This window comes from Urocampus carinirostris, chromosome 3, assembly GCF_059441175.1.
Source record: "Urocampus carinirostris isolate Australia breed hairy pipefish chromosome 3, RoL_Ucar_1.0, whole genome shotgun sequence".
NCBI lineage: Eukaryota > Metazoa > Chordata > Actinopteri > Syngnathiformes > Syngnathidae > Urocampus > Urocampus carinirostris.
The window spans coordinates 50569947-50591894 of NC_142351.1; the positions used below are offsets into that span (position 1 = coordinate 50569947).

The following is a 21948-nucleotide window of genomic DNA, read 5'->3' on the forward strand; positions in this document are numbered from 1 at the left end:
TCATTTCCACTGGCCCTTCTCGTAGTCCCACTGAGAGGAGAAACCTTCGATAGGGTTCACCTTCATGTCCAACATCCTTTGGGCCTGTTTGGCCTGCCACTCGCTGTCAAATGTTCGGGGTCGCGGGGGATACACTGGAGACAATGAAATCATAAAAAGTTTACCTTTTTTTTTAAAAAGTAACAGAAAAAAGTGACTACTCTCAACTACCTGCCAGTTGGTTTGACACCTTTTTAAAGTCTTCACTGAAGTTCTGAAGCACAAATTCTATAAAATAATGTAAGACCTAGAAGAATTCATTTTAACGTGTGACCATTTTGGACAGGGGTTGGAAAACTGGTCTGCGGGCTTCGTAATCCAACCCGCCAAACAAAATGTTGAAAATAAAATGATAATGTATATAAAATGGTACAACTAATAAATTGTTGATAGTGTTCTGTCCCAAGTGTTTTTGTGTCTTCTTGCCTCATAGAAAAATTGGTTTTCTTAAAGGGGCAGTGTGCATTATTTTGGGCGTCCAAGTGATACAAAAAAAACTTTCAGTCTAAATCAACATCGATTTAAATAGGCAAACTACATGAACTCTCTTACCAATGTTAATTTTTTATAAATATTCATAGGTTGAGAAATTTCTTCTACATCATGGAATCTGTACCTGGTGGTCGCCGCTATGTCCGTCCAGCACATGGATTTTGTTCGCATTAGACAATACAGTGCCATCTAGTGGTCAAATATTACGCAACGTACCTTTAAGCATCCATGTGTATTGTGCTCAAAGCCAACATTCAAATAGCTAGTGTATTTAATTTATCAATATGTTTATGAGGGTTTGTTTGGAAAAATAAACAATTCTGAGCTAGTCATATTGCCTTTTGAGTTTTTTGTTTACAAAACAACTTTATCAAATGGTCTTGACAAATAAAAATGACAATATTACATGTAAATATCTCTGTGCTTATTTTAATTGCATATTGTCGCTTCTATTTTAAAAATATCTCCATATTTTTATTTTCGACATGAATCAATTGAATGAATCAAAAAATGGCCAAAAATAAGATGCATGTTTTCTAAATTTAATCACAAACTAAACCCAAATAATTTTAACAAGCATGGTACGGCAGCTTCCTTTTTTTACAGACCCATTCTCCGGCTTGCATCATCACATGATCAGCACAGAATGCATGCCCAATGTTGACCCAAAACAGTGGATATAAGAGTACGAGTTTGAATAGAGCGAGAGAGGATGTGTTTGGTGAGTTGCGGTTTCGGAGTCACAATTTACAAAAACAACATACGCAGCTGTTGTGGGTATCGGTGCACTAATTGAAATTTTAAGGAACACAACTTTTGAACATTTATAAGATGAAACAGACCCATGTGGCTGCAAGTCATTAAAATAACTGACTGGATGGATACCTGTGTCCATATTTGTTGGCGATCTGGTTTGGATTTACTTGAATGCCCAATGCTTTCCTAAGTGTAAGTATGAGAAGTGTTGTGGAAAAGTGTTTGCTACCAATGCCTAATATAAATTGTAAATAGGCTACTTACTGGTGTAAGATAGTAGATATTTTATAATAGGTATAACGATAACATCAATAACTTGATATTTTTATAAAATATACAATGATACATTTATTAATCACACATTATTGTTAATTGTTATTGATTAATAGTCAGAATTATTGTTCCCACCAACACTAACAATGTATTTAATGTGGCTGCAAGCCAAGGAAAGTCAATACTAAAGTTTAATTTATGTATGAAGTGTGAACTAGGTGACTAAGGATGATATGGTCATCTGAGTCACTAGTTTTGTCCATTTAACTTGCTCGCATAAAACCCTGTTTGACCAGTTACTTACCCATTATGGACCAGCGTCGTATTTTAGGCAAAACAGTCACACTTAAAAGCTCCACTAGGTGGCTCGCATGATCTATGTGGAGCGTTGATCAAGCACCCTCATTTTCAACGCAAACACCCCCAAAGATTATAGCATTTTTAAAACTCAGGATTGGCCAAAATAGAATGAAAAACAAAAATGTGACTAAGTCAGCGTCTGGATTCCAGTCCACTCCATTCCCAGCATCGCTTTCGCTACCTCCCTGCTCCCCTTTCACTCTGCAAGTGTCACTTGCAGCATAGCGGCAGAGTCTGTGGAGGCCCCAGTGTGTTACGGTTGAGTATTATTATGGAAGTCTAAGAGAGCCATAATTCAATTCTATAAAATGGCTTTAAAGTGAACATTCACATTTTTTTATATTAATTTTTTTCAGATCATCAAACCATTTTTAATATCTCACAGAGACGACGCAAGAAAATACAATACACAGTTTAAGGCACAAACACAATCAAAACCTACCTGGCCTTTTGTGAAAAAGTAGTTGCCCCCTGAACTTAATAGCGAGTTGGGCCACTTTTAGCAGCATTAACAGAAATCAAGCAATTACGATAATTGGTGATAAGTCTTTCACAATGCTGTGGAGGAGTTTTGGCCCACTCTTCTTTGCACAGGGATGTGATTTGACCAAAGTGAAATTATCTGAAAATTAGGCGGGGGTCTGGGGCCCGCGGGCACCCAGCTAGGTCCAGGGCACTGCCCTGGTGGGGGGACAAGTGGGGCGAAGCCCCCCGGAGCTCATGGGTTTTACGTTTTTTTAAGTACTTTCAATGCACTCAGATGACAAAGAAATAGACAAAACAACAGCATCAATTTTCAATGTATTTTGAACTATCCCATATAAAATTACAGTTTAAGTCAACTCAAAATCAGTCACATTAAAAAACATTGGAGTGCCTTTGCTTTTAAAAACTATCACTGAGAATATCATCATATCTAACTCATGTGATTACTAAGTTAACACATAAATCATGTTCAAATTTCATGAAGAAATAATTGTATCATGACCAAATGAAAAGTAACTCATATTAGAACATACCACAAATGTCTTTGTTATAGCAGAAGATGTTATCTATAAATGAAAGTACAATAAGTATAGGCCCTACAGTAAAGTGTTGGTGTAATGTACACATGAAAATCTATTATTGTAATTGTTAAATATTTATGGCCATTTTTATTACGTTATAATATTTTCGAAAAAAAAGGGGAAAACTGTCAAATAAATTTGAAAAGTTTACCACCTACCTCAAAATTCACGACTCTATCAGCAACTGGTACAGGTTTTTGGGGTGGATCACGTCTCTCTATTACCGCTTCCGTTTGTGGTGTCAATAAGGGATGGAGGCCTTAAAGTTTTGGAGTTTTCGTTTGGGCACCGAAACTACCAGCGATGGAATAATTTGTTGTTCTTGACTGGAGTTCTTTCACGTGTTTTTTGCTCTTTGCGTGACTTTCAAGAGCTTTGAAACCTCTCCCACCATAGACAATGGTATCATGGCATCAAATGCAAAGCGCTTTCCCGGCACGATCGATCTTCCGAATAAAGTCACTGAACAAATTCGTCACAGTCTTCTTTCCAACATTTGTAGATAATTCCTTCTCCAACCAGTCCGATCGAAACTTGTTTTTTACGATCTTATCAATTTCTTTACCTCGCGGAGCATCTTTGCGTTCGATCTCGGACATCTTTCTTTAAACACTCGGCAAAAACGTGTGAGAAATGAACAATGGCATACTCCTACGCCTTTATAACAAGCGCGTTTATTGGTCAACACGGAGACTTCAACCAATCGCAAGTACGTTTCATTTCAGTTACGGAAACACTAAAATGGAATGCTGTAGAGACGAAATCGGTTTTTTTACCAATTAAAAAATCGGAAATCTTAAAATTTTATTTTTGGAGATAAAAGAAGCGGAATTCCGCGAATTAGCGGAAAAATTACATCCCTGTTTGCAAAATTGTTTCATCTCTGCCACATTGGAGGGTTTTTCAGCACAAACCTCCAGTTTCAGGTCACACCATAGCATCCGAATTGGATTTAATTCCAGACTTTGACTTTGCCACTCCAGAACCTTAATGTTTTTTGTTTTTTGATAGATAAAACGATTTAACCCAACAATCATACATGCAATTTATAAAAAAACAGCCTTTTAGAATAAAAAGCTTTTAGTAAAATGTTTTAATTAAAATGTTATCATAATTAAATTTTACATGTTATATCACTAAGTGAAATGAAAAAATAAATGTTTTTACCCTAACAGATACTCTGCACCCCATAAGTTCTTTTTTTCTTTCCAATAGAAATACTACAAAACTACCACAGTAATACTATGCTACAGAAAAACTATTAGAGAAATACTACAACAAAAATACAACTACGGTAATATTGGAAAATACTAAGGAAACACTACAAGTATACTTGTATGGAAATACTTCTGCAGAAATACTCAAAATGCCACTTCAGTAACACTATATAGAAAAATAGTGCTACATAAATATTACGACAAAAACACTACAAAAATACTTATACAGAAATTTTACAACAGAAATAATTCAAAAATACAACTACATCAATTCTACAAAAATACTACAGATACGTTACAATAATTGAACTATGGAAATATTACAAATGTATTACAATAAAAATGCTACTTAATACTTTAAAATAAAAGGACAGTAATATTATAAAACTACTACAGTAATCTGACTGCATAAATTCTACTAAAATATATAGATATACAACAAAGATTGTACTATGGAAATTCCACAGAAATACAACTGAAAAAAATATTACAAAAATAAAACTACAGTAATACGACAGCAATACTACAAAATGCTAGTCATACTAGAGATATATTACAAAAATTCTACTGTAGAAATCCTACAAAATACGACTGCACATATACTAGGATGCTCTGCTTGTAATCAAATAGACTCGACCATTTCAAGGTAGTGGAGTATTTGATTGTGCGTTGTTCACATATTTGTTTTGTTTTACCTTTTTTTTTTTTAATTTAGCGTGTTTCATCATTTCTAAGCCTATCCTGTCCTTTATCAGGGAAAATAATTTTGAAGATGCTACGATTTCCGAGGGTACTTGGGTTGAATTTGGGGGTGCTTGAGCACCCCCTGAAACGGGCTGGCAATGCCCATGGTTAAAACTATTAGACTTTTGAAATAATCTTACAGTGTGTTACTCTCATATATATTTTATATATGTGTGGTATCACTACCCCAGTGTTTTATTTTGTGAGGGTTAATAACGAGTCAGAAGGTCCTTGAACTCACCGTACATGGACTGCCACAAAACCACCAACCCTGTCAGGCCCAAAAAGATGAAGACTCCGCCCGTCACCGTCTTCCACTCCTGCGTGCTCTGGTTCATCTCCGGATAAGTCTGACGAAACATCAGGCGGTACACTGCCGCGTTTTGAACATGTTAGTGACTCCGGAGGCTTTTGTCAACATTGTCTCGGTGACTGTTGAGAGCTTACAGGCTATCTTCTCCTCTTTGGTGAGTCGGTCCCAAGGTCCTTCCTCCTTCTGTTTGAGACTCTTGTCAGCCGGGCTTAGCTCCTCCTTGTAAGCCCTGTCCGGCAACGGGATGTCCACACGGTCGCTGTATGTGGCCTTGAAGATGTCCTCCGTCGGCCTCACGTCAGCTGGGATATTCCAGGCTTAGTGTTAATAACATCTTTTACGAAACGGATTTCAATATTGTATGGACCAGGGGTGTCCGACGCGGTGGCCGTGGGCAGCTGAGGGAAAAAAAAGTCCTCTTCAGTCCGTAATCTGATGGGCTTGAAATACTTTGTCCAAAATTGATATGAAATGAGATAATGTCGCATAGGGTGACAGGTATGTTGACAGACAATTAAAAGTGGCCCTTTTCGGTTCGCCCGACCATTGTGAAAATTAGAATTTAATTCCGTACCGTGGCTTCGACTAGCCATTGTGGCGCTTCTTGGGGTTAGGAGTGCCACCATACGCCTGGTAAGGAAGGCTGCTGCTACACGTCCTGCACTTAGGCTCTGCAACTGTAAACACAGAGGACATAAACAAAACAATTTCAGCGAGCGACCTATAAATGAATCAATACAGAGTTTTAACATTGGAGTACTGTATAGAACTTTCCCTTGAAAGTTGTGTACACGCTATTATGGTTTTACACTGGTGAAAATAATGTGATTTTATTTACCGTAGGAGTTATATATTTTTAATCTCGATTGTCATTTTTGAAGTTGTTAGCAGCTACTGCTATGATGGCTCCATTATGATTTTATTAATACTTTATTTTTCTCTGATTTTGTTATTAAATAGTACTTTAGGAGTTGGTCAACAAAATCAACATTCTTTTTACACAACATGAATCTCATTTTAAGGGAGCTCGCATAATTGTTTGTCATCTTGCTTCTTTGGGTTCCCAAAAAACTCAAAAGATTTAATCTCTTGAAGTTGTTTATCAAATGTGCATTTGTAAAAAAATGTGAATATATTTAACGCACGCAGACTGGACAAAATTAGCATATGAATATTCATTTAAAGGATTGATTTAATCATTTAAAAGTCATTTTGCTTTTTATTTTCTTATAGAAATGTTTACCTGAATACAGGAACTTCGCTGCAAGACTTCATATCTATTGTAGAAAGAAGCCTTAGCCTTGACAAAAATAATGTTAAGAAATAAAAATAACTGATGTTCAATTAGACTCGTTTACAGCAGATGGTGATTATGTCCTGCAAATGGGAGTAGACACCTCTAAACTGGTTTTGTTATGGTTTACAGACCGACATTTCTTTGTAGGTATGGATGGATGTTCCTTCAGAACCCATGAAATTACATTTTGGGTTCCCCAGGGTTCAATTTTAGGCCCAGTGCTTTTTAATCTGTATATGCTTCCCCTTGGTAATGTCATCGGGAGACACGGATCAACTTCCATAGTAATGCTGATGACACCCAGCTCTACATTGCCGTGTCCCCAGAAGATCTAAGTCCTACAGATACCCTTTTAAATTGCTTTTCAGATATCAAGTCATGGATGGCAGAAAACTTCCCCTCAGCTCAACCAGGATAAAAACAGAGGTTTTACTCATTGGTCCTGACAGTCGGAGAGGGAAACTCTTACCAATATTGCAAGATTTTAGATCTTTGGATTACATTAAAAGCTTGGGCGTTATTCTCGACTTTGAGCTCAAGTTTATTCCACATATCAAAAACCAAACTAAACACGCCATCATGCGGGAAGAAGATAACCAATAAGAGAGAGCTAAAGTTAGCTGCAGATGACACATAGCCAGCAGGGGAATAGTAGGACGTCTTTGCTGTGTTTGTTGAAATGTATAAATGATCCCGGGCAACTCGGATGGGGGCTGTCTCCTGGGGGATACACTTAGATCTGCTGTTAGGAATAATAAACTACCGCCCCCGTGTGGAATTTCCGGCTCCTGGTCATTTTCTCTCAAAAAAACAAGCGCGCATAATTGTCCGATTAAAGTAGGTCGTGTTTGGTTAATGAGTCAGATAACTAATTCGAACAATTTGGTAAACCGTACATTTTGATAGTTTAAATCCCAACACAGGCAAACATGAAGGTACTGAAGCATGCTTTTTTTACATTCTCGTTTAGATTATTGTAATGCCCTGTTCTCTTGTCCTCCCAAAAAGAGTATTGCTAGCTTGCAGCTATTGCAAAACTCAGCAGCATAGGCGCTTACAGGGACCGGGGGAGGGATCACGTTACACCAGTTTTGAAATCACTGCTTTGGCTTGCTGTGCTTTTCGGGATCAATTTTAAGGGGCTTTTACTTGTTTTTAATGTCTTAATAGTCTTGGGCCATCCTATCTGTCTGATTTTCTTCTGTTATATCAGCCCTCGCAGTCCCTGAGGTCCTCTGGTAGCGGCCTGTTCACTTTTCCCAGGGTAAGAACTATGGTGAGTTTTTTTTAATTCTCAAAAATCTGTGTTGTTATTGCATTACTGTTAAAACTGCGGTACCGCATTCATTTGTTAAGTCATGGGCGGGCGTGTGCGACTGTCTTTCTCGTTTGGCACTTCATGAGCTTCTGCGCTTGCCGTACCTTCAGATGTATCCCCTCATGCTAAAGGTAAGTTGTGCCCAATATCAGTTTGGGTAATAGTTCATATTTTGCTAAATATAGGAGCTTCTTTCACAAACTAATTAATAAATGTACTTAGCAGGGGGGGGGGGAATTTGGGCAGGCATTTCATTTTGCCTGCCCATTCACAATAAAAAAGACATTACATACGGATATTATAGTAAATCAAATAAATATTATTTGTGCACAATTAGTTGTGATTGCAGAAATCATAGCGTACATTGACGTTGGTGACTTTTGCATCCGCGTTAACAAACGCATTTTGTAGAATACGATGGCACTTTATTGTTTAAATAAACGCGTTATATAGACTAGGATCTCCCAATTGTTATAATTAGCTCACTTTATTTTTTTAAAAAGCGTATTATATAGAATACGATCGCTTTTGTCGGAAGCGTACATTGACATTGGTGACTTTTGCATCTGCGTTAACAAACGCAATTTGTAGAATACGATCGCGCTTTATTGTTTAAATAAACGCGTTATATAGACTAGCATCTCCCAATTGTTATAATTAGCTAGCTTTATTGTTTTAATAAGCGTTTTATATAGAATACGATCGCTTTTGTTGGAAGCGCAGCAGAATAGCAGAATGCGCGTTCACGCAAGGGAGGGAGGAATCTGCACAGGAGTCGGATTTGGGCACAACACCGCCACTCGCTATTTCCCTGTCATGTGTCTGATATCAAAGCAGACGCAACCCAGGAGTAGATCAAGAAGCTCTTGAAACTCCCTGCAGGAATTGCACTAGCAACGTGGTGAGTATTCACGACCACAATCGAAAACGACAAAACGGGAAATTAAACACTGTTTTCCTACACAGCACCACTCCAGAGCTGATTAGAGGAGTGTGGCGTACGTGCTGCAGGCATGGCAAACAATTCAGGGAACTTATCTGCATCATTGTACTCAGTAGAGACATTAGTCATTGCCCGCTGCGTGAGACAAAACTGCCAGGAAAATTGGTCACTTTGTTTTCTTTTAAACGGACAGAAAAAGTTTTTCTCATTGGCAGGAATGCTGTCGCCTTTTCACGCACTCACTTTGAGAAGGTCAGCTTGTACTCTGAATTTGACAAGCTGCCAGTTTCCACCGTTTTCACTTTCAGTCAATATTGCCAGCAACAGGTGAATAGAACAACTCTTCCTAGGAATAATGACATCCTTGTTTTCATCACCGAAAATAGCTCACAGAAAATGTGTTCGAATAACAACTTAATAGCAGGGGAAAATATGACTTGTTTACTTTTTCACACCACCAGTGCACAGCTCTCCTACTCTTGGGAGATGACGCAGTTAATGTCAGTTGACAAAACTCCAATACAGCACTGTGGGCTACTGATAAATGAGTCGCTTTACAGTTCAGTTCCAGCTCAGCCGTTTGGAGTTTGCATGTTTTCTTTGTGTTTGTACGCCAGCTCTTTCCTACGCTTAGAAACGGTGGTTTTCAGATTTGGGCACAACAGCGGCTCCCAATTGCAGGCTGGACGGGGCAAAGTTGCAAATGGAGTTAAAAAGTTACATTCCAAATTCCATTAGGGAAATGTGAAAAAGTGTTTAGTTCGGGAATGCACCCAGTTGCTGAAATAGAAACTCTCTTCTCTTCTTCATTGGACTGTTTACAATGTGCAGAACGGAGGTTATATAAGGACACGAAGTGTTCTCACATCCCTTAACGGTTTATTCTCCTGAGGACTACAAATTTACACATGACGTGTGGTCGAGGTTTGTGGGAAAAACACTGCATACGGTTGAACAACAACATTGCATTAAGATAGCTTTATTTTCCTTTTCGCAGAAATCTGGACACAAGCCTAGGGGCTGAATGCCTCCAGGGAGTGGGTGTTTGGGGGTTGTTTAGGTAGCCAATCAGAGAACAGCCGCAGCTAAAAGTAGGAGGAGACTCACATGGGTCAAACAAGGACGGGTACTTTTGTGTTGAGAGCAAAGCAACTGATATCGTAACCTAGAGCCGATAGGGCCAATGCGTTTGACGTACTTGTAACAATCAAGTTTACTTAAATCTTTCTGAAAGTGGAAACAGAATTCCTCAAACTAAAAAAAAGTGTTTGGGGCTATTTTTTTTCATTATTGGCACTTGTTAGCCAATGTCTTAAAAATCTCACCTAAAGTAAAAAGTAATGCAAGAAGAAATGAGCCTGCTCAAGAAGAACCAATCACAAAACCGTCCACAAGAAGGCCATTAAGACAAACGATGATCCAAAAACTCCCGAAACAGCTGACTTTTTAAATCTGTTTGAGAACGTTGCAAAATTGTCTGAGCTACCCACCAGCTAACTCCAAGGATGATTACTTGGCATCCTGGAAAATATACACGCTTTAGTTTTTTAAACTTAGCCAAAAGCCTGAAGTGGACAATGATAGACCTGTGCTAAGAGACAGCATGCTGATCGGGATCCCCCCCCCCCCAAGAAGATCAGGCAGGAAAAACGGTTTCGATAACACACACACACACACACACACACTACAGGAGAACCCCAGTCGACCCTTTTATAGCCTACATTACGTGTGATGTCACAATCTAACCTGGATTCATAAAAATACTCCATTCTGGTCAAAAGACTGAGTACACCAAGCTTTTGTTTCTGCTAGTACCGTGTCACGATAACGTCATGTTGTGTACGTTAGTGAATGTGAATTGAAGTTTTACAGGATCCCAGTGGACACTCCTAATTGAACGAAAAGAAGAAAGTTGTAGTTAAATGCATTGAAGCGAAAAGATTGGACCGAGGCACTCATCAAAAATGCTCGGGTTTTCAAAGCACACGTCATATCAGGTAAGAGAGATTAAACGTTTATCAATGTTGCTATTGAGTCCATATTACTTATTGTATGAGCAAAGTACCTTGTTATTTTCTTAGCCTTAGCTAACTGTTAGCATATTGCCTAAATGCAATCAAGAGATGCCTCTTCTAGAACAAAATACACGAATAATCAAATGTATCTAATAAATCACTCAGATTGTGTTCTTTGTTTTGTTTTTTGAACCATACTGTGTTTACAAGGCTACTGTTTGTGCTCAATAATACACATTGTCACCTTAAACTTTTGTACTAAGTCATTATGCCCTCTTCATTTGGCCCCCAAGACGTGAATGAGACCCTTGCCCTAAAGCAAATTAACGGCTATTTAATTAAATATATTTGCATATTCTGGTCCATTGTTTTCCCCAGATAGGGTTACAAAAGCATTCTCCTTCCCTTTATCTGGCAATTAGCTTAGATGTTAAATTCAGGTGGCAAAAACATGCTAAAATACAATTCAATGGCACAAATAAAACACCACAGGGCATTGTCATTGGGCAAATATAACTCCATGTGATCATTTGCTGTGTTTAAGATAGAAACATAGCTACAATCTGATCGTGGCTATTTTGATATTGTGTTGTCACAATATTTCCCATTCTTATTCCATGTATATATGAGAAGACTCATTGAAAACAAGAGAGCTGGTTGTTGACACAAATACCCCGTATCGATTGGACTCCAACTCAGAAGACTTCGATTCAATTCAGTTCCAATTCACCTTCACCTTGAACAATCATTGTTTTATTTTATTTTCAAATGCAACCTTTCTAGTTAACATGATCCCATTAAATATTAATCATACGTCTCATATAAATACAAGAACGCTAACAGAATTGCCCCATTTAACTTTCCATATAAATCCGCTAGGGGGCAGTACCGCACCGCATTTAGAGGTCTCGCTCAGCATTCTGAACCGACCGACATTATAAATGTCTTTATAATTTATAATTATACTTTTTTATTTAATAGCCTATTGCGTTTCAGATTGGATTGATTTTGATACTGATAAACAAATTAATTCTATAAATAGTTCTAAATGGTGATTTTCATTATTGTATTCATTGACAGAGGTAAAAGTTAGTTGGGGAGTGGCCTGCACCTAATATTTGAAGGTGGGGTGTGTCCTTAGAGGTGTCCTTATGTCTTCATCTACTCATAACCACAATGTCGGCATCTTATTGTAAATTGAATGTTTTGTATAACACTTTTAGTTGAGTTTATAAATGAATATGGATTTGGCTCTAAAATGACCTGGTACATCAAAATAGGTTCCTATGGTGTTCTCTGTCGGATTAAAGGAGTATTACAAGCATTCATTCTTCTTTGCATTGAATAGACAAGCAGAGAGGCATAAATCAATGGTCTAAGTCGTTTCCAACGCTTTTAATAATAGTTTTTATCGATTTGTTGTTGCAGCCCTAGTAGCAACGTTTCTGATGCATGATGTGGTTCGCTGAAATGTTTGGTGGACCACAAATGGTCCCTTTGCTGTAGTTTGGACAGCAGTGCTTTAAAAGCCGAGCTTGACACTGGCTGGACACACTGAGAAGATACATCACAACCTAGACGGCAGCGGTTTGGACACGCGTCCGTTGTTCATTAATGCAAATTATTTGAGAGAAAATTCCCGCGGGGCATTGACACCCACACTTGCCCCCTGTTCGTTTTATAAAATTGGGGATGTTGCTCCATTTCTCTTGGGGAACCGTTAGCCAGGCGTGCTTTTAAATGGCTCCTTTGTTGTTGTTTTTTGTCATGGGAGAGAAGCTGAAATCATTATACTATAAAATCAATTTTCTTGGGGACTTGACCTCATTAAAGGCACAGGTGACTTGCAGCCAGGCTTGGGGAGTAATAGATTGCATGTAAAGGATACCCCCAAAATGTAATTGTATTCTATTCGTTACATCGTTTTGTAAAAATAATGAGTACTTTGCTGGATTACACTTGTATTTAAAGGTATTTTTCACACAACAGGGGACAATATTGAAGTCCGGTGTGTGTTACTTTGAACTCTTATTATTCTTCTAATTCGCATTAGCTTTGTTTACACTGACCATTCTCCGTTCACTCCTCTCTCGGTGGTATCATTCAGATTCCACACACGCAGCACACTCAGGTCCCTGCCCCCCTTCCACCGTAGGAGTGTAGGGGGGGCAGGGTGCCTGACTACAAAACATAACTACATGACTAAAAACATAGCAAAACTAACAGAAAAGTTCAATTTGATTAAAGTGCAACTGACGAGAAAACATAAAAAAAACCAGTAGGAGAAAATGAAATGAAATGAAATGATGAATGCAATTTAATGCCTGGGAGCATGTGTGCTATGCCTCAGAATCCTTTCAAATATTCATTCATTTACTTCATGCATTCATTCACGGGTGTTGTACATTTACATAAACATAATGCACTCGTAGATGAATTGCGACTATCATCATTTCAATTAGGGCAGCACAGTGACGCAGTGCTTAGCGCGTGTGCGGCAAAGTTCTGAGGTCCTGAGATCAAACTTCCTATGTGGAGTTTGCATGTTTTCCCCGTGCTTGCATGGGTTTCCAAAACATATATGTTAGGTTAATTGGCCCCTCCAAATTGTCCCTAGGTGTGAATGTGCGAGTGAGTTGTCTGTCCCTGTGTGCCCTGCGACTGGGCAGCAAGCAGTTCAGGGTGTCCCCTGCCCGAGGATGGCTGGGATGGGCTCCAGCACCCCCGCGACCTTACTGAAGATAAGCGATGTAGATAATGGATGGATCATTTCAATAATGAAGCTGAACAGACAAAGAGATGTGACAAGAAGTCCAAGAGTGTGTTGGAAATATAGAAAATGAACACTTTCATGATGTGTTTCTAATGTGAATTAAGACAATGCATCTCTTTTCCGCCATGTGCTCAATACACTATAATACGTGGTTAAAATAGTGGTCCTTTTTTTGATGGACTAGAAGCAACTACCCGATCTTGGTTTCCTCCATTTCTTTTTCAGGGTTACATTGTTTATTTATTTTAAACTAAATTTAGTAATTTCACCTATTTTAAGTTTATTTAATCTTTTATTAGCATATTTAGTATTGGAGTAAACCTAAAGTAATCCAAAGTAATCAAGTTACATGACTTTGATATTATAGTATTGGAATTACGTTACAGATTACATTTTTCAACAGGGATTTCATTGAAAGTGATCCTTTCAACCCTGCCTGGTGCATCATCAAATTTCTTTGGTTTTCATATCAGTACATGCAGTGAATGTTACATGCGGGCTACGAATGATCACGTCAATACGCCACTGATAGTACAATGCTGAATTCAAGTATTCGAAAGAAAATTGGCAACTTTTTTATTCCTGTGGACCGGTGGTTCGCAAATAGTGGGAAGGGGGGGGGGCCTCCGAGGGCGCAAGGTTCCTTCAAGGGGGGGACGGATGCACTTGACCTGGGGGATTTTTTTTCTTTCTTCTTTCCAAAGAATCAAGTGCAATAGCACCTCCACTACACTAGGGAGTAGTGTTGCTGTCATTGGCAGTGTTTTTGTTTATATTTAACTTCTGTGCTTATAGGATAGAGTTTAAGCATTGAGTATAATGTGTAGATACAAAGTGGAGCAGACCCTCAAATGACACCATTAAAAAAACAATTAACCTGGATGAGGAGACAGACTTTTGGGGAGGGGCTCGAGAGGATTTCTTCTTCCAAGGGGTGTGTGGCAGAAAGTAATTGAGAAGCACAACATATGTTTCCCTTTTTTAAGTCACACCATCTAGTGAGGGTGGAAGGTATGATGATTAAAAAAATAACAATAACAATTTTTGTATCATCTCTGACCTGCATTTAGCTTGCATTTTCACTAATGTTGCTAGCTGTGCAGTCCTTAGAGACATTTTTGTGATTAAGGGGTATATAAATGAATGTGACTTGACTTGAGCTTTGGTTTAGCTGCTGTCATCGTTTTAACAGTTAATGCTAAATAATTTAACAGCTAATGTTAGAGTCAAGGACTCTTACTACTCATGCTAGAGTTGAGGACGCAGCCACAAGCCGCTAATGCTAGTGTTTTGGCAATAATATCTTATATTTAACAGTGCAAATGTGTATAATGGAAAAATAGAAAATTACAGGTTTCTGAAGTAAATGGCCTTAAAATGTTGAATTTTGGTAAGAAATGTGCTAATTAACCATATCAGTTACGATTTAGCTTAAAAAAAATTGTAACATAAGTTTTGGGGGCGGCAGTAGCTCAGGAGTGCTCGTCTTGGGATCAGGAGATCGCACCCTAACCCTAACCGGCTCCTCCGTGTTACATGTCGAAGTGTCCTTGGGTAAGACACTGAACCCCTAATGCCCCCAATAGGCAGGTTAGCGCCTTACATGGCTGCACGGCCGCTATTGGGAAATGTGAAGCACACTGTAAAGCGCTTTGGGAAGTCTTGACTTGAAAAGCGCTATATAAATGCAGATCATTTCATTTTATTTCATTTGTCCTTCCAATCTCCCAATTATAAATTTGCTTTACCTTAGCTAATGATCCATCGCAATTGATGTATCAAGCTCCTCTGCACAAAAGCTAGCATCGCCTAGCAGCTAATATCCGTGTACTCCATAAAACTTTGTGTAGTAACGCACACAATTATTGTATCTATTTGCGATCTTATTCACCATATTTTGTGGTACATAAGTCGCACCGGGTCGTAGGGGCACTTTCAAATTTCACTGTAAAAGCAGCTCATTTACTTGGTAAGAAATAGCAATGGTAAGAAACTAACGTAGCTATTCAGCGCTAGCTAACTTATTATATTGAGTGTCTTTTACGTAACTCTTGCCTACTTTTAATAAACTTGCTCGGAAATGGAGCAAACGTACCTTGTAAAAATGTTCGCTGCAAATCCTAGAATACCTGAGAGCTGCCATCCTGCCAGTGTTGTGCCACACTTCATTTGACTGCAGATAAACATTGCCGTCTTCTAGTTTCATTAAAGGGATGAAATTCTAAATCGGGATCAGAAGCCCTCCCACCGCACAGGAATTAATCATCAACGTAAAAAGTGGTAATTTTATTCTTCTGTCGTGGTTTTTGGCATTTGTTTCAATTGGACTGCCTATTCCACTGCCATGCGCTCAACTGCTTTTTGCCGTCCGACATGTCTCCCATTCTGACGGAGAAGGCACTGTGATGACGTGAAAAGGCTCAATAGTCCAGGTAATATGAAAAATCACCAAATGTCAGAAAATCCTAGATAGTGCTTCACTTTTGTTTTTTGTGTGAGATTTGTATTTTCTATCTTTGCTGGTTTGAAATTGATTATACAGTAGTCCAAGAAAAGCCTTAGTTTGCCATCCCCCCCTCCCCAAAAATGAATGTGGGTCACTGTAAGTGACCTAACGGCGTGTATGTGTACTTCCTGCGGCACGTGCACTTTTTCTGCATGCGTGTTTGTTTGCTGTGCGTCAGTCCAATGGTCTTGCCGCCTTGAGGCTTTGTGCGTAACTGGGTCATCCTCCCATCACTTCCACGTTAACGACGAACCCCGCCTCCGTCCCCCTCATTCGCCCCGCTTCCTAATCGCTCCTCATCCTCTACCGTGTTAGGATCTGCTGCTTTTGTCTCGTAGTGGTGGGTTGGTTGCTCCCCCTCTCTTAATTTGGCATCCACCGACTGACACAGTTGCATGCTTTCCAATGAAAGGGACAGGCAAAAGGCAACACTAAGGTTTATTTGCGCATGCATAATCTTCAAAACCTCCAGCCCACGTGGTGAGATGGTCTTTTCCCTGCTGTGCATCTTTCACTTTTTCCTACCTCTTAATTGGTTTAGAGTGGTAGCAGCTCCAGGCTACAAAAGCCATCCTGTGGATTGCTTGTGAAATATATCTGCTCAGGTCTGCCAATGTCTGTACAAGTTTTGCATCAGTTAAACAACAGTATTTGAGTCAGGTGTTCAAACCCTCATCTTGTCAGATCTATTTTGTTGCTTTTAGTGCAGCTTTGACAAGGAATGTGCCAATTACATTTTTTTCAGATGCAATTATTCATCGACAATGCATTGCTAAATGATGCTCGACAACTGGTCTATCATAAATAAGGGAAATAACAATCAGCAATTATTTTCATTTAAGGTGGAAACATCATGGCAATTTAGAGAACAGTCCAAAAGATAAAATCGACCGTGACTAAGCATTAATTGTGCTTCTAATTGTGTTGGGTAAAAAATAAATCAAGTCGATTCTGGAAAAAATAAAAGTCATTTGAAAATATTTGTCTGGACAAGTCCCTCAGACAAAAGGGTCTTAAGACATTTACTGCACAACGTATGGCATTACTATGATTTTACTATGTTATTACCAAGTTAGTTATTGGAAGAAGGGTTGAATAGACTCGGTCAGTTACTATAAAACGTTTTACTAGAAAATCTTAATGACCCAGCCATAGTGAGCTATTTTGAAAACTGGTCTTCAAGCACCTCAGTTTACTTCAGGGAGCACCACCTTGTAGACCCCTGTCCTAAAGAATAAATTAATTATCCTTTATGGTTAGATAGACAAACAACCCTGCTTTTACTCAATGAAAAAAAGTACTATATTCTGCCTCATTAATTAGTCCCATAAATGTGTATCCCCTGCAAGTGTATCATCGCAATGCTTTTCGAACAAACGTTCAAAAACGAGTTTTTAGCAGTCTTTTTCTACAGAAATGTTGTGAGAGTATTCATTTTTTGCCTCAGGGCAAAAAAAAAAGCTCATGCAAGACTCTCAATCCCTTTCGTGGCTTTCCTCAGCCGAGGGATAGGGAAAACGAGGACCTTGGGTTGGTTTTGCCAAGTTTCCTGGCTGGAGGAGACGAGGCTGTGACTTTCGACCTTGTTGGTTGCCATTGTGCCCAGGCCTTCCCCCCTTCAAGCTAATGTGAAGTCAGCATGAGAAAGAAGAGGGCGAGACAGCAGTGTACTCGAGCTTTTAAAGGTGATCAGGAAAGGGGCGGCGAGTCCTTTGCCCAGTGATGTCCTGCTTTTCAAAATAAAGTTCTCCAACTGGTTGATTGTTATTATTATAATGATTCAAAATGTCATTTTACACACAGTGAACTAATTCTTTGCGTGAACATGACACACAAATGCAGATAAATCTTTTAACACACATATCTCGTGCATATATATCTCATCTCATCAGCCGTACCGCTTATCCTCATTAGGGTCGCGGGGGCGCTGGAGCCCATCCCAGCCATCTCCGGGCAGTGGGCAGGGGACACCCTGAACTGGTTGCCAGCCAATCGCAGGGCACACAGGGACAGACAACTCATTCGCTCATTCACACCTAGGGACAATTTTTGGACCCGGCCAATTCACCTGAAATGCATGTTTTTGGAACGTGGGAGGAAACCGGAGTGCCCGGAGGAAACCCACGCAAGCACGGGGAGAACATACAAACTCCGCACAGGAAGTCTGGAGTTGGATTTGAACCCACGACAGGTTCCCATGACATGAACTGTGCCGCACAAGCGCTAACCACTGCGCCGCCGTGCTGCCCGTGCATATATATAGCAGCATGGCGGCGCATTGGTTAGCGCGTATGCGGCACAGTTCTGAGGTCATAAGATCATACCTCGTGTGTGGAGTTTACATGTTCTCCCTGTGCTTGCGTGGGTTTCCTCCGGGCGCTCTGGTTTCCTTCCAAAAATGTGCATGTCAGGTTAATTGGCCGGTCTAAATTGTCCCTAGGTGGGAATGGGCGAGTGAGCTGTCCGTCTCTGCCCTGCGACTGGCTGGCAACCAGTTCAGGGTGTCCCCTGCCCACTGCCTGAAGATGGCTGAAGATAGCTAACTCTACTGAGGATAGGCGGTGCGAATAATGGATGGAATGAATGAATGAAATAAATAAATAAATAACCAGTTCAGGGTGTCCCCTGCCCACTGCCCGGAGATGGCTGGGATGGGCTCCAGCCCCCCCGCGACCCTAATGAGGATAAGCGGTACGGCTAATGAGATGAGATGAGATATATATATATATATATATATATATATATATATATATATATATATATATATATATATATATATATATATATGTGTGTGTGTGAAACTGACAAATCTGTTTGGTCTTTAACTTTTATTCTTCCATCTTACAGTAAAAAAAAAAAAGATATACTGTTGCAGAAAATTCTCCACCTCGTCTTAATAGTCCACACGACCAAAGATGCTCAGCTTGGCATAAAATTGCCAAGGATGTTTTGATGGGCGCCAAGTGGGTGCTGGTCCGAATTTCTCATTCATTATCATTGGCATTAGATCTGTGGGCTGGCTTCTCAGATCTTGTGCCTTATTGTTTAGTAGCCTGATTTTACGTATTTTTTCTAAATTTTAAGGCTAGATTGGTAGCAATACAGAGCCCTGGAAATCTGGTCGGCCCCACATTTATTAAAAATGACAAATGCACATACAAATCAGTAGTTACAAGGTGAAACGCGAAAGGCAATAAAAGGGCCCCGAGCTGGCAGAATTATTGAGCCATTGAAACCTGTTAAGTTAATTAAGGTGTGACTGAATGGGATCCCCTCTGGGTCAGGCCCCTGCATTTGTGGCCCCATATGATCCATCATGGTTACTGAGGCCCTGCTGACATGTCAAGAGAGCCTCCAGCTTGTAGGGTGCAGACCACACCCACTTTCTGCTTTCACGGGAACCAAAAACTAGTGGATAAAATTGACAGTAATATAAACATCTCCACTATTATAATCTATGGAATATAAATGTTATCAGTCATTGAGGAAGGTTATGATTTTAATGGACTTTTAAAAATTCAGTAACCTCTTCTTTTTCGAGGGGGTTGAGATCAAAGAAGGTGCTGCGATACTCAAAACCAGCAAAGTAGAAGCCTTTATTGATTATTTTTTTATTAAATACTCTATTATTGATTGATCAGCTACCAGCCTTCCTGTGCAGAGTTTGCATGTTCTCCCCATGGTTGCGTGAGTTTCCTCTCACTTTTCAAAAACATGCTTTGCGGGTTGATTGGCCGGTCCAAATTTCCATAGGTGTGAATACACCAGAGAATTGTCTGTTCCTGTGTGCCCTAGCAACCAGTTCAGGTTGTCCCCTGCCCTTTGCCCGAAGATGGCTGGGATGGGCTCCAGCACTCCTGCTGCCCTTGTGGAGATAAGCGGTACAGAAAATGCATGGATAAACTTTTGGTTTAGTTCGATTTGACCTTGATGCCCTGTCTGGAATGTATTTGTTACCGTCAAGCTGCAAAACCAATTGAAAAATTGTCTTAATTTTTTAAAGAAACGTGGCGTCATGGGATCTGCTGGCTGAATATCTTCTACTACAAACAATGCTTTGTTATAATATTTTTTGATTTATACTTTGTTTGACTGAAGGTGTTTGCCTAAGCAACGGTACAAAGACCATTCATTCTAGTTTCACTCTACTACTTCCTTTTTTCTTTGTGTTTTCCTGTCAATGAGATGCAGTTCATTTTGTCCAGACAAGATGGCCGAATGGCCAAATGATGACTTCTTTCTTCCCTCTATCCGCTAGGAGGTTAGCCAAAGGGTCATAGTTGTTATCTCCCTTGGGCTCTGACCCCAAGTTTGCCGTTGAAGCCCCCAAACCTTACATTATCCATCTGCGCTTAAGGCCTGTTAATGAATGTGTGGGCGGGCATTGGCTCCCCCAAGGGCCGTTCCACATTAAGTGTGCAGGGAGACCACCAGAGACCAGCCGTGTGACATCGGGCTTCAGGCTGATGACAGGAGATTTCTATCTCCTTTTCCTCTCAAGGGATGAGCCTTGTGACGGCTTTCTGGACGTGATGTGAGGGGCAGTTGTTTTAAAGGGAGGAAGGGGGAAAATAATTTTATACATGGATGTTGGTAACCTTTGCGTCACATTTTAAGGTCATCAGAAGTGGAAATTGGATTACAACCGTGCATGGAAGTTAACGTCAACAATGGGCAATGCAATCAAATTTAGTTTTTATAATATGATACACGTGCAGTACATACAATTGCTTTATCTTCACTTTGGTTAGTATGTTTTTGCTGAATGTCATTGTTGAACGTGTGACTCCTTTGGCCGCTTGAGCGACCTCAACCAAAAAGTTCTCAGTTCTCAGCAAAAGTTGAACTGGGGATGGGGATGGATCATGACCACAACCGTAGAGTTAATTTAAGGCCTGTTACAACCGCACACCTCCCGACATACCGCCTTCTGCCGGTCCCCGCTTGCAGCAATATGGGATTGGTGATATGGGATCGCGGCCGCACGAGTGCTGTTCATTTTAGGGTGAAATACAGTCACGGCAAAGAATCAGCCGCCAGGTCCAACAAAGTGCCACTGCAGGAATATACGAGTGGGGTTAAACAATCGTGAAATATTTTTTTAACTCCATGATGCAGCACTGAGGCCGCATAGTACAAAATGCAATCAAGCAGGGGGCTTTCGTTTTTTGAGTGTGTAATTTTCATCTAAATAAATTCAAATTAATCAGTAACATTACTATACGTTTTATTATTTGAAACATTCCAATGGATTGATTAGATGATATATTAAGACCAATTTCTTCATGTAATTATATATATTGTGATTTTTTTAAAACTTTTTTAATTGTCAGGATGTTTGTGTATTGCGTACTGACTGAAAAGACTAAATCAGGGGTCTCCAACGCTACCATGTAGCCCCCTAAGAACACCTGAGTAGCCCACAGACAGGTTACGTATATAGCCGACCAGTCATTTTCGAGTACATTTAGTTTCTAACCAACGTAATGTCAAAGTGGTTGACTTAACTTCCTATAATTACATCCTGGAAATAACTTAATAGTAGTAATAACATAAGTTGCTTTTTTAGAACCAAACAGTAACAAAAAGTAGTTTGCAGCTTAAAAAAGGTTGGGGGCCCCTAACCTAAATAGAAGAAAGGTTTTAAGTCATTTCTTTTACCTCACACTGAATGTAACTCCACATCCACAAGGATTCTTTATAACTCACCAACATCTGATTATTACAAATGAGCCTCTTTAAGCCAGTTGGGCCCAGACCAGCACCTAAGGGAGTACACTTCTATCTCCCCCACAACACACACTCAATTCCTAAGGAGAACCTGCTGGCAAATGG

At 39.7% G+C, this 21948-nt stretch overlaps 1 protein-coding gene across 1 annotated transcript; it reads right to left on the bottom strand.

Moving 5' to 3' along the window:
• cox4i2 (cytochrome c oxidase subunit 4I2) lies at positions 1-16510 on the bottom strand. The gene is made up of 5 exons (XM_088329835.1): positions 16367-16510; positions 5836-5938; positions 5396-5563; positions 5190-5321; positions 1-134 (listed from the first exon to the last, which is right to left on the bottom strand). Exons 1-5 carry the CDS (start codon positions 16508-16510, stop codon positions 1-3), a joined length of 681 nt encoding a protein of 226 aa, XP_088185961.1.
• Between the last annotated feature and the right edge of the window lie 5438 nt (positions 16511-21948).